This window comes from Blastomyces dermatitidis (genome assembly GCF_000003525.1).
Source record: "Blastomyces dermatitidis ER-3 genomic scaffold supercont1.4, whole genome shotgun sequence".
Taxonomy (NCBI): Eukaryota; Fungi; Ascomycota; class Eurotiomycetes; order Onygenales; family Ajellomycetaceae; genus Blastomyces; species Blastomyces dermatitidis.
The window spans coordinates 2,721,237-2,737,470 of record NW_025544777.1 but is presented as its reverse complement, the minus strand read 5'-3'; the positions used below and the strand labels follow the sequence as shown (position 1 = coordinate 2,737,470).

Sequence of the window (16,234 nt, the reverse complement as noted above, 5' to 3'; positions counted from 1 at the left end):
ATGAATTCGACAACACCTCGGTTCAATTGAGTTTTCTAGGATGATAAACAAACCCGTTTCCAAGTTTTGTCAAGAAGAACAGGAAAGACAAAGCTGAGAATCGGAGCGCTGTCCCAAAATTCGAATTTGCGATCTGTCATTCGATTGGTCTACAATGACGTCCGAGAAGCATTTCCATAAAAAATATTTATCTCACAGCAATGCAATGGCACCTCAAAGCTCTCCTTGGTACTCCGTACTATGTATGCTATGAATCCCAGGATTATTAAGAAAAGCTCATCTGTTCCTTGATATTAATACATAGCTTCTACCTATATACAGTACATACCACCGCCACCACCACCAACTGTTGACATGTCCGACTGGCTACAATGAAACAAAAAATAATAATGACATACAGTATCTTCCTATTCCACGTTTAAAAAAGGGGCAAGAATGCCAGACAACTATCTCAGCTCTCATCCATATGAGAAATGACTATAGCAACCCCCCCCCCCCCCCCACATCTGTCTTCTTCTGCTTCCACTCACCGCAAACTCAAGGACATTAGATCGCCAGTACCACGTTAAGAATAATGACAAGAGAAAGCCAACTCATCAAAAGATCTTCAGATCTGTGAATCTTGTGCAGGGAGCGGCGGTGACAATTCTTCACTCTGACCTGCTTGATGTGGCTGGGTTTTGTGAGGTGGAAGAAAAGGAAGAAGAATGAATGCTGAGCAAGCTGAATGCCTTTGCCACAGCTCTTTTTAACTATGTATCCAAGCTGGTTTTTGTTGTTAAAATATTTTTCACCTGTATCTCTAGTCAGCAAGGGAAATAAATATATATATATATATATATATATATACATGTTGGAGTGTTAGGTTTGGAACCTATTCCTCAAGTAAATACAATTATCTTTTCATTGTAGAAGACTCTTGTGATATGCATTGCAAGCCGGGCCTGCAGCTTCTTTTCTTGAAAGATATCTCAACAACCCAAAATGTTGTTTGATAAATTCAACGACATTCAGCCAATGTAATAAATAATAATAATAAAAAATAATGTTGCAAGCAACGGTTGTTTCAAAAAGCCCCGCCCGAATACTAACTACCTTTTCCAACCCTGAAACAAGAAACCCCCCAAAAAAAGGATTGACTTCCTTGAAACAAAAATTCGGGTCGTTGAGCAAGGTTTAATTAAAAACATCCAGCGCTTTGCCCATTTATTTATTCAAGCACGGGTAACTTAGTTAGTTTTATTCTTATCTCAAGCCTTTCCCCCTCGCTCTGTTTATCCTCCTTCCACGCCACCCGCTTTTCCCCCTCCTAGCAACACAATCATGCATACGCGCAGCAGCGCACTTGGACGATCAACATCTCCTCCACTTTGCTTAACTACTGTAATCATCTCCGCCTCCCGTCCTCACAGCTTGGATGTTTCGTCGTCTGCGATACCTCATCCATCCATGCCGGATTTACGACACAATCAAGCATCGATCAATCAGGTATGGTATGGTATCCATCCATAGTTTTGTGTCACTCCGCATGTATCTTCCATAGCCCATGACAGGCCATGCACGATGATAACCAACCCGCCAGGCAGCAGACAGGGTTACACAGCCTTGTATTTGCTTTTTCAAGCCCCCTTTGGTATTTATTGTATTTGCTTCTTCTTTGTGTCTCCGCCGTTGTTGGTTCTTCGGCCATACAGTAGAAGCTTGATTTGGGCTTCGTTCTTTTTCTTTAAAAACATGGCTACGCGTTGTCGATGTGCATACACAAAACAGCCATGAGATAGATTCCATGGTAATGACTTTTTTTTGACTTCTGTTGACACATCTGTGGCGCGTATGTTCATGCATAGGTTAAAAATAAAAATAAAATAATAAAAACAATAAATAAATAAATAAAGATAAAAGCTCTGCCCCGATTGTCACCATTCCTACTCCAGCAGACTAAGTATGATTATCAATCAGAGCAAGTTTTGAATGAGAAATTGTTGGGGGTCCCGCGGTTGATCGGCCCTTCTACCAGCAGTGCGCTGGTGGTGACCGAGCTCTTTTGCCCCAGTAGCCTACAGAAATGAGTATGGACATTTTTTGTCTATACATAATAACTATCACTTCTGCTTCTGAGATTTACATCCCATCCATACTACGTAGGCCAACGCCATATTCTGCGTATATAACAATATGTCGTGTTATCTACCTCATGCAGGGAACTGTTTGACCATTCCAATAACATAAATTCATGGGATGCATCTGCACCGTCTGCAACACAGCATATTTTTATTTTACCAGGCCAACCAACAACATCAATATTATTAAAACCACTACTAACTACAGAATTAAAAACAGGATAAAGGGAGGGAAAACGCAAATCTCCGCACAAAAGGAGGGCGAAAGGGACTCTGATAACCAACGAACTAGAAAATTCTCCGATGATTTCCCCCCCTCAATGCAGCTGGTTGTCAGTTGGTAGGAAACTAAAGAAGTGACATCATGTAACTGACCTCCCGTTCTAGAACTTTTTCCTCCCCTCTCCACGCATCTCCATAGAAGCTCCTGCAACGGGTGAAATAAAAAGAACGCGCAATGGCCAATTAGTGAGCTGTTTAACACCCTTAACTGTGCATAACAGTCTGAAGAAGCGGGATTTCATAGCAGTAAAATAAATATTCCATCTCGTTGTCGGTTGTTTGGCTGTGTTGACCACTCACTCACTGATCTACAAAACCTGTGAATCTGAAAATATAGGGCTATCCCGCAAGGAGGAAGCAAGGGAAAGCTCGGGGGGTTGATGCGGAGCTACCCCATCAACCCTTTGCGGTTGCTCTGCCTGCGACTCTGCAACCTACTCTACTTCTACGGAGTCCTATCTATCCAAAGGCCCGGACTTGCATGACTCCCTGGAACGCGTTGGAAAAGTTGGCAGCTATGTTGATCCCACGTTCAAACGCTACCCCACGATGACGATCTAGGAGAATTGAGGGGTAAAAGAAAGCGACAAGCAAACAGGAAAGCGGAAGGTGTTCGCTAGGATGTTCGGCATTGTAATCTTAAACGGGGTTGTTAGTTTTATGCCGAGAGCCGAGTTTGCTGTGAGATCTGATCCTTTGGTTAACATTGGGACAGCGAGTGACTTGGACTTGGTTTCTTAATTAAAGCTTTGACTCTCAAATTCTCAAAACATGAGAGGGTAGCTTCTACTAAGATAGGACATCTGGGATAAAATGAAAGTCTTGGCAAAATAGACAGACATGTGTAAACGGGCATAGGAAAAGGGGGCATCAAAAATTGTCCATATTAGCATTGCCTCTACAGCCACAAAACTCAAGCAAATTTTGGCAATGCTAAGTGATAATCAGTTCTGCAGGGCAATCCAGACCACACCCCTGGTTGATTCGATATGGTACCTACTTTGAGGCCGAGGGTATCTCAAGGCATAACCCATGAGTTTTCTTCAATCTCGAGGTCTCGGCTGATTTTCCGCCAACCGAAATCGCATCTTCACCCTTGCCCTTATGGGGTTCGCATATGCGCTCATATGCGCTCAACCTTGGGTCCCACATAGCCTGTATAGAAAAATTATCTGGAATAGGGGAATGAAGCGGGTGAACCTCGCAGCTTTATTTGGGGATGTAGAAAATAGTGAAACGACGTGGCTGTTGTTTCAAAGGCTGTTTTGTCAAGGGTGCTCGCCTCGAAACAATAAAAAGGGGTGGGAGGAATAGAAAGAATGGCACATGATTGGCTTAAAATCAGTCCTCCTTTTTTCCCACTGTGCCACCTTTCTTCAGCCCGAAGAATGAAATGACAACAACGATGGCCGTGGCCGCAAAAATTGTCCAAAAGGAGGCGCGGTATCCCTCCATAAGAGCTGCACGATGCTCTTCCAGGCCGGAGTGCTCGGTTACAGAGGCAGCGATTGAAGCAGTGACAGCAAGACCAACAGAGTTGCCGAATTGGGAAACCTCGTTGAACACACCACCAGCAAGGGATTGGATCTCGGCTGGGAAAGTATCTAAAATTACGAGGTTTGAGACGGTGAAGAGGACTGAGATTTTGGGGAAAGGGAAGTATTGGTTAGTGATTTTGCAGAGGAAACTAAATGTATAGCACTAGAAAGCTCACCATCGGGATTCACGGGGGAGAGTAGCAAAGCCCAGAACGGCCGGAGCCAGTAGTTTTCGCCAACCTCAACTGTAGCCATATAAGAGTCGGAGCAACCATAGTAATTAGAGCAGAAACGACACCGAGAGTGCGGACTTCGACGCGAGAGATAAGGAAGGCCGTGGCAATGTTGACTGCGGTCCCCATTACGACGCGTGCAAGGAAGCGGATCGAAATTTGAAGAGCGGAAAGACCCTCGACTCGTTGGAAGCTAATAGCGTGTTAGTTGCTTGATTCATGGTCCTCGGACTATTTCACACATGGTGGCTTAGCCTCGCAAAGGCGACAAAGCGAGCGGCGTGGTAAGGAATAGCGGGAGTCTCACTACTCCGTAGAGCGTAATGAAATACTCAATCCCGTTCAGAGAAGCCCAGCAGAAGAAGACAGATACACAGATCGACGTGAAAGCTGCCCTCTTCCATAATCTGTTCGGGATAAGTGCTGGCTTCCCTCTCTTAACTTGATAATGCATCCAACAGGGAAACGCAGCGAGCAGAACACACGATACAGTGAGCAGAGCAATGTTTTGTGGACCGCTGGCCCTACGGTACGAAGACGATACCATGGCTAGAACATAGAGCAAAATTCCGAGAGCAACACTGATAATTATTGCACCAAACCAATCAATATCCTCGATGAGGCGGCACGTCCAGGGCTTCAACGCCCCTGACTGGCTGACAACTGACGGCAGTGACCAGATAGCTACCAGAGAAAGGCAGAGGTTGATCATTGCCATCATGTAATAAATAGGCCCATCGCCAGCCAATGGTATCAGTGAATATACCTCCTAGGACCAGACCAACGGCATACCCCAGGGGTTGACCCATCCCATTCATTGCAAAGGCAACATTGCGCCAAGTGCCTTTCGGGAAAGTGTTAGTGATGAGGCTGACTGCTGTGGGCAGACACATGGAGATCGCAGCACCGCACCGGCAAGAGTGCGGAATACAATGATTTGGATTTCGGTCTTCGCTAACTCCAATAGCGACTGTGAAAATAACAAAGAGAAAGCTCCCAACAATCCACATCAGCTTGGCTCCAAGAGCGTCTGCAATCGACCCAAAGACAAGGAGCAAACAACCAGCGGCAAGCGCATAGACAGCAGCAGGCCAGAGGAGAGGATCAGCGCTTCGGGTATGCCGACATCTTTTGCGATCCGAGGCAGTGCGGCTATGAGAATGCCGGAGCCCATGGTGTTGAGAAAGCTTACACCAGCTAAAGTGATGATGACCATTACGGCTTTCGCTTTGGATATAGTGAGGGTGGTTGAGGAGGCCGTTCCTTGTGTTGGCTCTGGTCCATCGTCAGAAGGTAGGAGGACTCCAGGAGCTCCCTGTGGTGTTTCAGCAATAGTTCTTCCCTGTTCGTCGCCAGCCTGGTGGGGCCTAGATGATGTTGACAATGCGAGTGACTTTGAAGTCGATGCAAGATGGTTGAATTCGACTGTCAAAGTCGCGGTATTTGCCAGGTGTGCCATAACTAGTATGCGGCTCCACCAAGCCATCGGCAACCGAGTTAAGGGGCTGAAATGACGAGCAGAGAGAAGCTAAAGTTACCTTGCAAGTGAGCTTGCATTTCCGCCTCCAGTCAAGTAACTTGGCCATCGTGAGGGATCGAGACTTGAGAGACAATCTGAAAGTTAGTCATGAATCTTGGGTTTTGAAATTGGTGTACTTCGGCCAGTGAGCAGGGTTGATGGTGGAATAGTATTCCACATAAGAATTCTTGAGTGGAAATCTAGCTGGGCAGCTGAATGCGCTTCTCAATGCTTGCTACTACCCGGCATATACGAGCATGCAACGTGATTATAAATAGACGTACGCAGAGCATGTCAATAATAGTTACTCCTCTCGAAATGAACTAACCATAGGATAGATAAATCTATAGACTTTCCTAATATTATATCGAAAATGTTATATAGATACATGCCTTTCATCCTTTCCGTTTCTAGACAGCAATATTGAAACAGGGGCTACAATTCCGCCCCTTCACAACTCCAAATATCGTTAATCATCACGTCGTTGACTGCAGAGTGAAAAGAAAAGGAAACCACGTAAAAGCATAAGAAAGTCACAGAGCAGTATCAACAAGGCCGCATCGTGAAATATGGAAAGTTGAAGCATCAACATCCATTTGCTCCAGATGCAGCAAGGAAGGCTGGAAAAGGGTAACAAAAGACAGCAAGGGGTAAGTTATCACCTAAGTTATCACCTCCTGCAAATCAACCATGGTAATGAAGGGAAATTACCATGCCAGCTAATAAAAGAAAAATCAAAATAGGTAAGATAGCCCGAATAAAATAAGACATCGAATAAGCAGGCTCAAACAAAACGTAATATGAAAGCGGAATCTTTTCAATCCCGCTCACCATCTCCGAGCCCTCATCGGGAGAGGAACCTTGTCCGCATCGACAAATACCTCATGCTCAATAATTCTTTCTTCACCGTAGTCTGGTCTCTCAAGCAGTAATGGCGCTGCCGGTGGTGGCGGGGCAGGAGCAGGTAGAGGAGGGGGTGTAATCATTCGGGTGCGCTCCCGTTGGATCTCTCGGATCCGTTCACGACGCGCCTGGCGGTAGTCGTGTGAGAGCGCGACGAGGTGGGCAACATCGTCCTGTGTTACTAGACGTTAGAGATGGGTTTCCAGCGGAAAGGAATGACCGAAGAAGTGGAAAACGCAAAAATACAGGGGGTATGGATGGGACATACATATTTCAAATAAGCAAAAACATAGTAGAAATACTGTGTTTCCTCATAATCGTACCCAGCCCTCTCGATTGCCTCCTTAACAACGAGATCCTTGGTAATTTCAGTCCAGAGCCGGTCCCGCTTATCCTTAACTCCCACGTAACGCTTCCCGATCCGGCCCTGGTCTCGGGTACGTTCCCTGTCAGAGGAATATTCATCCCCGTCAACATGGAACTTCGCCCGTCGAACACCATGATAACGCTGCCATGTAATTTCCTGGCTGGCGCCGCCAACACCCTCTAGCTCCACGCGCTTAGTTCCGGGCGGAACATCTACGATGGACCAGTCCTTCGTTGCGCCATTGTATGCTTCTCCAATATGACCCCCCTTGTGAGCAAGGCGATTGTAATACTCTGCCTCGTCGCGGATATTGGCTGGTTCCCGTTGACCTCGGGTACTGCCTTCGCGATCACGCATTATGACGACATCCCGATGCCGTTCATTGTCGTGAGCAGGGCCCCTAGATGTTCGATGTGAGATGAGAAGTTCGGATTCATTCCTGTCGCCATGGTGAGGACTTGCCCGCCTTCGGGGAGGAGAAAGTGCAGGGGCAAATCTTTCTCGCCCTCGGTGACGGCTGGATTCACGATCGATTATAATTTCATCGTCATAACTTCGACCGTTGCGTTCCCGTCTTGCATACGAATTAGTGTACTTGTATATTGTGCTATTTGAGAGGTTTGTACTGTACATACCTTCTCCGAATTTCAATTTCGTCATCGACGTGTCGTGAGCTTGCCTCCGACGGAGGTGGGTGTGGGTGGACAACCTCATATCCTATGCCTCCTTTAGCTCCCGGAAGTGATATTTCATGGACAACTTTTCCAGCTCCAGGTAAAACAGAAAAGAAAGATGCCTACCATGACCGATATGCCGATGATGTGTAATCACCTCCTGGTGAATAGGAGGGGCGCGAATGGGAGGTGGTTCAATCGGTGGGTGTGAAGATGAGTCCGACGAAGACGAACTTTCATCCCTCCTCCTGATTATCACTTCCTCTCTCTTCACATCACCCTTACCGTGGCCAGTATTCCCTCCCCGTTCGTCTCTGCGGACAATTATCTCTTCTGTATCTCCCCTCATATTTGATCTTTCCCGCACGTAAGAGCTCCTCCGACGATCTCGCTCAACTCTCTCTCGCCCTCGTTCTGTTTCAACGTCCCTCTCCCGCTCCCTTTCTCTGCTCCTCTCCCTCTCCAACTCCCATTCCCAATCATACGCCCTTACCGGACGTCTCTCAAGCCCATGGTCCTTCTCCCTTCTTAAAACAAATTCATCTCTTTCAAACCTCGGCTCGCGAGGTGGTGGTGGCCTAGACCTCTCCCTCCGCAGCACAAGCTCCTCACGCTCGAAGCCCCTAGCATGCGACGGCGGGGGAGAGAACCTTCTCTCCACAATCCTCGACCGCCGATGGACGGGTCCAATATCACCTCTCCTATGTTCATGCCCATCCCAATGGCCACGTTCATGCTCATGCTCAATAAACTCATAATCATCATCTCTTACCCGTGGCATTCTCACCAGTGGGCCCGCACTAGAGCTGCGCCCGTATGATTTTCGAACGAACTCTGATGGCGGCGAGTGGCCCTGCGCACGAACCCTCTCTATTTCTCGAACACGGGATGCATCAGGGGCATGAGGACGTCGACGGAAACGGGTCTCGACGTCCTCTTCAAAGACATGATCGTAGTTTCCGCGATGGTCGTGGCGGTCCAGTTCGTAGGTGTCTCTTTCATAGACACCACGCCCTCCGCTACGGCGGGACATGATTGGAATTAGAAAGAAGATATGGGGTTGGTTTTGGGTTTTGGTTGTTCCAGGTACTAATGACGTCAACAGACGCTGAGGCCGTCACAAAAAGCAAAGACAAAAAAAGAAAAAAAGGAAAAAGGAAAAAGGAAAAAAAGAAAGTGACAAAAACTGTTTTGACGTGGTTATGTAGATCAGATAACGCCTAAATTTATAAAATAATACGAAAGCATCTATGAATTGAGAAAGTTATGAAATTTGAGAAGCCGATTGGGATTCGGTGATGGGTTTTCTTCAACTGCTTTTTAAAGGAGCAATCCGAAGCAGAAACAGGCGCCCACCCAGATAAAAAGACCAAGGAGAATAGGGAAATTAAACAAATAGATACATATATAGGGCATGGAGATAATAACGGCTAACGTTCGGTTCGTTAGTTAGGAAAGGAGAGTGATGTCATCGCTTCGTGCAATGATGAAGCGGAGAAAATTCAAGGAATTTAGAAGAAAGCACGGTCAAAGCGAATATTAAATTGAAACTTGGGAGATAATGGTAGCCCGGTCTAGGTTAATTCTGGTCTAAGTAAAGTGTCATCAAATATACATTTTAACTTTAGAATGGTCGATAAGACAGGAAAAACGTATACAATGAAGTTTGGTAGCATCCGAAATGCTAAATTGTTGCGATCCATGGTTCCAGAATACAGTAGTTTATGTCAAAACATATGCGAAGCAGTTTATATAGATCCGACAAGGCCATTTTATCCCGAATACTTCCCCCCAACAACGCCTATTAGTACCTGCAAAATATCCCATTTGAGACGCAGAACCTCCAAAGCCGATATCCATCTCTCCATGCCATATTCCCTCAAAAGATCTCCCAAGAATAAGAAAAGCAAAACAAACCATAAATTATAAGAAAGGAGGAATGAACACCACCCTCAAAACGCCAGTCGACGCTGTCGCTTATCGAATTTTCCACGGCCACCACCACGGCCTCTCCCCCGTGAACCATCACCCTGTTGACGAGGACGAGGAGGAGGACGAGGAGGAGAGACAATAGAAGGACGTTGCTCCCTTCTTTCCTGCGTATATAAATCCTTCGCGAAATGCCAGTCGTCATGTTCGCTTCTGTCATATTCCGCTATAGTTTTGGCGCAGCGGGGGCATGTGAATGATGGCTCCTGTATCCCCATGACGGAGGCCCAGTCGTCGTGTTGTGTGGTGAGGGCATTTTCATCATCGTCTGTGAGAGCTGGGGAGGTGTTTGCGGGACCTGGAAGATGATGGTTATTATTATCGTCGTCTTGTAGAAAGAGAGATTCTTCGTCTTCTTCGCCAACTGTATGGCCGGGGGATGTGGCACTGTGATCATGCCTGGGATGGCCATCTTCGTAATTATCGTTGGGGGGCGCTTTTCTCCTCTTCTGTGGCTCCGAGCCAGGTAAGTATCCTTGCCGGGTATCAGAATTTCGCTGCTGCTGCTGCGAGGGAGCCGATGCCACCTTCGTGTCCCCAGTCCCACGAAGGAAAAAGGAATCCAGCCTCTGGTTCCCCGTAACACCATCTTCAAACCCGCTTACATTCAATGACAAATTCGCGCACGGCCAAATATTCCCCTCATTAACAACCTGTGCCAGTAGGGTTTTGGCCAGGTCAAACAGGAAAGTGTCGGTTATCGGCCTGCCCGTCGGGATCGGAATTTGACGAGACCTCGTCTGCCCAGCAGTCCGATGGTGTATGGTGATAACCTTCGGTCGCCGTTTATTCTCCAGAACCCCTTCCTCCAACAGTCTGCCATAGATATCCGCGACAAAAATCCGCAGCCACTTCTCTGCCTGCGTCGAGGACTGGATACCGGGCCGAAAGGATTTGGTGGAGAGCATAGATTTAATCTGCGTCCGTACACTAACTTCGCTGTACTCGTATCCCCTGAGAAGCTCATAGAGCCATGTCCCCGTATCATCACCCAGTTTCAGCCTTAATTGCTCAACGGGGACATGTAACAGCCCACCAACCTCATCCGTCCCAAAGATGGCCGCAACCTGCTTCCCCAGCTTCCCGCCCAGCATCCGAATTTGTGTAAATTTGAACCCGCCCAGGAACTGCTGGACCGCGCGGTTGCGCACAATAGTCTGCTTGTTTGGTTTATTGCACGCGCTGCCAAGCTTTGCCATCATCTTATTCCGCGCAATGCCAGCTGAGCAGGTGTATTTCAGCCTCTCCCAGATAGTGGCGCGCACGGAGCGGACGATATCCGCGCCAATAAGCATGCACACATCATCCCAATCGGGGTCATCCTCCTCTGCCTGCCCGGCATCCAAATCAACCAACATATCCTCTTTACCCCATTCCAGCACCGTAGTGGGCGGCCTAGGTAGCCTCTCACTCATATCCCTCCCCACCTCGCCCTCCCGCAGCATAGGATGCCTGTCCAGCAGTGTCTCATACACCAGCGCGGATAAATCCACAAACACCTCATCAATCCCCGCTTTCTCAACCCTAACGAGCTGCTGCAGCTGCAGCTGCAGCTCATTCTTTGTCCCTCCACCTCCCCTCCCCTCCCCGCCACCACCACCACCACCTACATCCCGCATAACCCCCTCCGCCCACGCAGCCAGAGCCGCCCTAATACCCTCCAGAATCCGCCTACTCTCCACCCGATACGGCTCCAACGAAACCTTATCCGTCGCCACACACTCCGCCGCATCATCTCTGTACTTCCACTGCGCGCCCTCCCCCTCGCGGAACGTGGCGACATGCTGCGTGACGAGCTGCGGACAGCGCTTGCGCGCTTCCGCGGCCGTGAGCATGCGGGTGATGTTGAAGGCGCGGGCGGCGTAGTTGACGGCGATGAGCGATTCCCATTGCTGGACGGCCAGGGGCTGGGTGCGGGGCGTGTTGAGGCGGACCATCTCGCATTGCGCGTAGAAGGCGTCGAGGTCTATGTGGGCGATTATGCGGAGGGGCGTGCGGGGGGAGCTGGCGCGGAGGAGGGTTAGATGGCGGTGGGTGAAGCGGGAGGTGGTAGGTTGGGGGAGGGACATTGTTGTCGTTGTTGTTGGAGCTGGTTGGATGGGCGGGGGGAGGATGAGGGGATGCTCGAGGACATCATTGATGATGACGGGCCTTGTCGTAGTTTCTTGTTGGTTGCTGTTGCTGGAAGTGCGTTGGTTCTGCCTGTAATAAATATTTAACTGGTGATGGTGGTTAGTGGTTGCCACTGGTTGGGTTGGTGATCGTTCCAGACCAAAGACAGAACAGGCCACGAGGCGGCTGGCTTGATGAACCTTTACGCTATACGGAGTATGATGAGATGAGGCGGCATTTTTGATCTGAGTTATTCTAAGCCCATCCCATCGCTCAATCAGCAGGAATAAAATAAATCACACTTTTTATCCTTTTAATTATGATTCGTCCATCCACCTATAGAGCGGAGAAAGAATCAAAATGGGCCCTGCATTTCTGCCTGATCAAATCATCATCTGTTCCATGTATTTATGCCCAACAGCAAAACCCATCCATCCACGCAAATTCCCCAGCACAAAAATGAAACGCAACCGATATTTTTCAAGCTCCTTTCTCTCATCCCGACACTCTGGGGCACAATGGCAGGGAACAGGCATAAGCTGCGTGGGAACTTCAAACATAGCTGCAATCGATTTTGTTGGCCCAAAGATAGCTACATACTTGGAGTATTCGATATAGTTAAACATCCATAGGACCAGGATCCATATGACAACGAACAAAAAAGAAAGCGCCACAAGCCCGAAATAAGTTGACAAGAAAACAAAGGAATACAGCGCTGGCAGTAATAATCCGCAATTACATGTACGGACAATTAACTTACAATTTACGGCCTACAAGGCTACAAACCACCTTTTGCCCCGCTCCTCTCGTAGACTCTCGAGCTCCCTAACCCGCCCAGATTTAGCGCTCTTGTTTCTCTAGACAAAGTAACTTAACCTTCCTGAATTTCCGCATCTCGGACGGAGATTTTTTGTGACTGACTGTCCAACGGATCTGGCCCCTTCTCGCCCCGGCACTTCATAGTTAAAGAAAGCATGGTAAGTTTTACGTTGGCCTTTCCCGGCCCGCAGCTATATCGACAATAATGACGATGACTGGTTCCTGTCAATAACTCATTGATCATCCAATAGGTACTGAGGGTACGGAGTAGAGATAAGTTGATTGAGAACCCTGAGAAGAATGAGCCAAAACTCAAACAAAACCTCTCTCAAATACAGCCTAAAAATAAAAATAAAAAATACAATGGGGCGGAGAAAAGAGGAGAAGCAAAACCAGAAGAGAATTCGAAATCGTCCGCTCTGGCTTTTGTTGGCTAGTTCGTATGTATGTACACTACACTACTGTGTGCTCTGGTGCGCAAATACGCAGCTAAAAAGAGAACAAGTAATTGCTTTAGAGCAGCTAAGAAGGTTTAAAAATTCCCCCGCCTCAGGGCCGATATATAAAGTATTGAGGAATCACAGACCCTGGAGCTTTCGGGGGTGTGCCCTTTTTCTGGATTTCTTTCTGCGTCGCTTATGATAGTCGCGGGTTTCAATTCTCAATTCGAAAGACTGTCTGATTTTTTATTTTTTTATTTTTTATTGCCATTTTGTCCCCTGTGTGTGCTTAGCGGAAGGTCACTAGGCCTTGGCTGTTCTAGAAACCTTCGTTTTGCTTCGAGAACGAGGGGAAAGGAAAGAATAGAAGCAAAAGCAGAACAAGGAGAGTGTTGGTCAAATATAATATATATGTTAGTATTCCTGATTTCCTTCTCCCTTATAGAATGAAGAGAGGATGCAAAAAGTTCTGAAGAACCTCGGAGAGTGTGGTGCCGAAATAGCTGCTGTAGCGTTACATTTTCGTGCTGGCCCTTTTATCCCCGGCGTATTCGACAAGGGTGGCTGTTGGTGTGCTTTTGCTGAGCTTGCAGATATCCTCGCCTAGATCTGAGGGAGCAGGGAACCCCCAGCCCCAAACACACACACATTGCCTTCCATCGAGCAGCCCCAACTCGCTGCGTCAAACCACGAAAGCTTGACCGATTCCTCGGGTCATAAGGAAACGAAAGAATTACTCCATCAGGGTCATATAGGGTAAGCAGAGATAGATAGCCTCCAAGTCAGAAAGGGAAGAAGAAGAAGAAGAACACGAAGAAGAAGAATCCTAGCTGGCTACTATTCAATAGCCATGGGAGTAGAACGAGGAGGGTTGGGGTGTCCGATCGTTGCGGGCAGAAATGTTTTAATTCTTTCTACCCATGCCAAACTAATCAACTCGACTGAACAAGAGATTGACAGAGGAACAAGGAGCGGACAACTTTAGAAAAACACGAAACAAACAAGAAAAAAATAAAAATAAAAATAAGACATAGCGAATATGGCGATGCCAAAGCCGGTGGTGCTCCACTACGAGATTTCGCCGTATGGAAGGCGGGTAACGTGGTAAGTATGTCCGCGCCCGATAGTGTCAACCAGCACCTACCAACCCCTTTTTCATTTCACTTATATTCCCCTATTCTGCATGAGAAACCGGCCTGCTGGCGTAGCATTTTCTCCTATCTGGATAGGGAGTCATAACACAGACATATATATATATATATACCCCTCGTTTTGTGAGCGTTTTGCTGATTTCGATTTCTTGCGCTCTGTGTTTTGCGTTTTTGGTTTGCGTGAAGGTATCTTGCCCTTCGTGGTATTGAATATGATCAATGTGTAAGCACAATTCCTTTCGAACAAAACAGAAGAAATAGGTGGAAGAATAGGGAATGATGAGGGGAAAGCCTGCGTGGTGCAAACGCTCCAGCTGGAACCCCTAGAAGAAAAAAAAAAATATAAAAAAAATAAAATGAAATAGAAAAGTAAGACCAGGGGGGGGATGAGAGATAGCAGTTCTTTTGCTAAGAGACGTATTGGATGTCTTTCATATTTTCCGCTGCGAAGTTACAACCGATCATCATGCCTAGACCGGACCTTCACGCGCTAGGTGTCCAATATCGTCGTGTTCCAGTTATGTGCGCCGGTAAAGATATATACTGCGACTCACGACTGATCCTGCAGAAACTGGAGGAGCTGTATCCAGAGGGTGGTCGGCTTGGTGCGACGGATCCAGACGGACAGGCAATCGAACGCATGCTGGAGAACTGGACCGTTGACGGGGGTGTTTTCGCCCGCGCTTGCCAGCTGGTCCCGTCGGCCCATATACTGGCTGCCCATCCCAACTTCATCCGGGATCGAGAGGACGCTAGCGGCCTTAGTTTTAGAAAGGAGGACCTGGAGAGGAATCGGCCGGACGGGATGATTCATATCAAACAGGCGTTTGAGTTTCTTGAGACGACGCTACTGGCGGACGGGAGGGAGTGGCTGCGTAAGACTGAGAAGCCTTCTCTGGCTGATATCCATGGTATGTCCGAAAGTTTCGATTTTACGATGAAGATATGCCGTTAAACCTCTTCCACGAGAAATCCCCCTTAGGCATGCATTGGCATAAGACGTTGGGTAGCTGACAGGAAATTCTGTGCAACCCTTTCCCTGAAGCGATATGGCCACTCGACTGGGTAGATGAGTTGGATGGGGCCCTTGACCGCGATATTTTCACGGAAGCCCGTTTTCCCAACGTTTTCGCCTGGATGGCACGATTCAGGAAGGCAGTAGTAGAAGCTGCAGCCGCATTGCCCAACAAGCCGCAAAACCTATCGGGTGAACAGGTGTTGGAATCCGTTATCGCTGCAGAATTTGTGGAGCCAGAGGCAGATGTTGATGAATATGATGCGCTGAAGTTCCAAAAGGGGCAAGATGTTGTAGTGTGGCCAACTGATAACTGTTCTAACTATCAGGATAGCGGGCAATTAGTGGCTCTCACACCTCAGGAGGTAGTGTTGCAGCGGAAGACGGTGGATAACAGGGAGGACGTTCGTATCCACTTTCCACGAACCAATTTCCGAATTGTGTCGAAACAAGAGTATGAGGGGAAAGAAGCAAGAAAAGTGCAAGAAACGGCACAGGCAAATGGTCAGGGAAAGGAAAAGGTGGTCCGGTTTGGGAGCATTCTCAAAAGGAAAATATGGAGGACCAGTCAGCTTGTGTCCGGGAAGGGCACAGCATGAAGGAGATGAGATGCTTTATTTTCTGACTGGGGTGACTTGACCGATATCGTCTGTTGTTTAATCCTCTTTGTTTCTTTCGCTGGAGATGCTGTTTAAGCGCAGATTAGGAAAATTGCAGTTGAATATTACTTCCTTCCACATAAAAGCCATCAATCAAACACTCCATACGAAGTTTGAAGCCCTAGAAATCAAAATAGAAATTTTCTCCAGTGGATACACATGTATGCCTCCTATTTGATCGGTGAGCCAGGATAATTAAAAAAAATCATTCAAAACACCTGCATGGGCAATTGGCTGGATATGTAAAACTCATAAACCGGACGCAGCAGTTCAGATATGCACCTTTGATTCACCCGTAGCAAAAATATATGATGTATGAGAAGGATTGAAGATTGTACTTGATAGGAAGGGATGTAAGTTGATGAAAAGAAAGTTAGAAAATGTTAAAAGGATGAAAAGACGATTCTAGAGTC

General features: G+C 47.4%; 6 protein-coding genes across 7 annotated transcripts; 1 reads left to right on the top strand and 5 right to left on the bottom strand.

Moving 5' to 3' along the window:
- Positions 1–256: 256 nt before the first annotated feature.
- On the bottom strand, positions 257–1,819 carry BDCG_16890 (uncharacterized protein). The gene has a single exon (XM_045426076.1). The coding sequence runs from the start codon at positions 1,786–1,788 to the stop codon at positions 1,459–1,461; it is 330 nt and encodes a 109-aa protein (XP_045276089.1). The 5' UTR covers positions 1,789–1,819; the 3' UTR covers positions 257–1,458.
- Positions 1,820–2,206: 387 nt separating this feature from the next.
- BDCG_16889 lies at positions 2,207–4,967 on the bottom strand (the record flags this gene model as incomplete). 2 transcript variants are annotated; one of them, XM_045426075.1, is made up of 4 exons in its annotated part: positions 2,575–3,090; positions 3,403–4,039; positions 4,117–4,366; positions 4,481–4,886. In XM_045426075.1, coding segments are annotated over 3 exons (952 nt in total), but the record flags the coding sequence as incomplete, so codon positions are not given. The 2 variants fall into 2 exon arrangements, with proteins under 2 accessions (XP_045280799.1, XP_045280800.1); XM_045426074.1 differs by having other exon boundaries at positions 2,207–4,039; positions 4,481–4,967.
- Positions 4,968–4,987: 20 nt separating this feature from the next.
- BDCG_16888 (uncharacterized protein) lies at positions 4,988–5,632 on the bottom strand (the record flags this gene model as incomplete). Its single annotated transcript, XM_045426073.1, has 2 exons — positions 4,988–5,143; positions 5,234–5,632. The coding sequence occupies 2 exons, from the start codon at positions 5,630–5,632 to the stop codon at positions 4,988–4,990; spliced, it is 555 nt and encodes a 184-aa protein (XP_045280798.1).
- A 387-nt stretch (positions 5,633–6,019) lies between these two features.
- Positions 6,020–8,812, bottom strand: BDCG_04217 (uncharacterized protein). The gene is made up of 4 exons (XM_045419878.1): positions 7,763–8,812; positions 7,598–7,679; positions 6,864–7,536; positions 6,020–6,768 (listed from the first exon to the last, which is right to left on the bottom strand). Exons 1-4 carry the CDS (start codon positions 8,667–8,669, stop codon positions 6,520–6,522), a joined length of 1,911 nt encoding a protein of 636 aa, XP_045276088.1. The 5' UTR covers positions 8,670–8,812; the 3' UTR covers positions 6,020–6,519.
- Positions 8,813–9,158: 346 nt separating this feature from the next.
- Positions 9,159–12,420, bottom strand: BDCG_04216 (DNA polymerase eta subunit). The gene has a single exon (XM_045419877.1). The coding sequence runs from the start codon at positions 11,692–11,694 to the stop codon at positions 9,589–9,591; it is 2,106 nt and encodes a 701-aa protein (XP_045276087.1). The 5' UTR covers positions 11,695–12,420; the 3' UTR covers positions 9,159–9,588.
- Positions 12,421–12,578: 158 nt separating this feature from the next.
- Positions 12,579–15,946, top strand: BDCG_04215 (uncharacterized protein). Its single transcript, XM_045419876.1, has 6 exons — positions 12,579–12,714; positions 12,808–12,816; positions 12,895–13,409; positions 13,590–13,752; positions 13,957–15,058; positions 15,193–15,946. The coding sequence occupies exons 5-6, from the start codon at positions 14,572–14,574 to the stop codon at positions 15,759–15,761; spliced, it is 1,056 nt and encodes a 351-aa protein (XP_045276086.1). The 5' UTR covers positions 12,579–12,714; positions 12,808–12,816; positions 12,895–13,409; positions 13,590–13,752; positions 13,957–14,571; the 3' UTR covers positions 15,762–15,946.
- Positions 15,947–16,234: the final 288 nt, after the last annotated feature.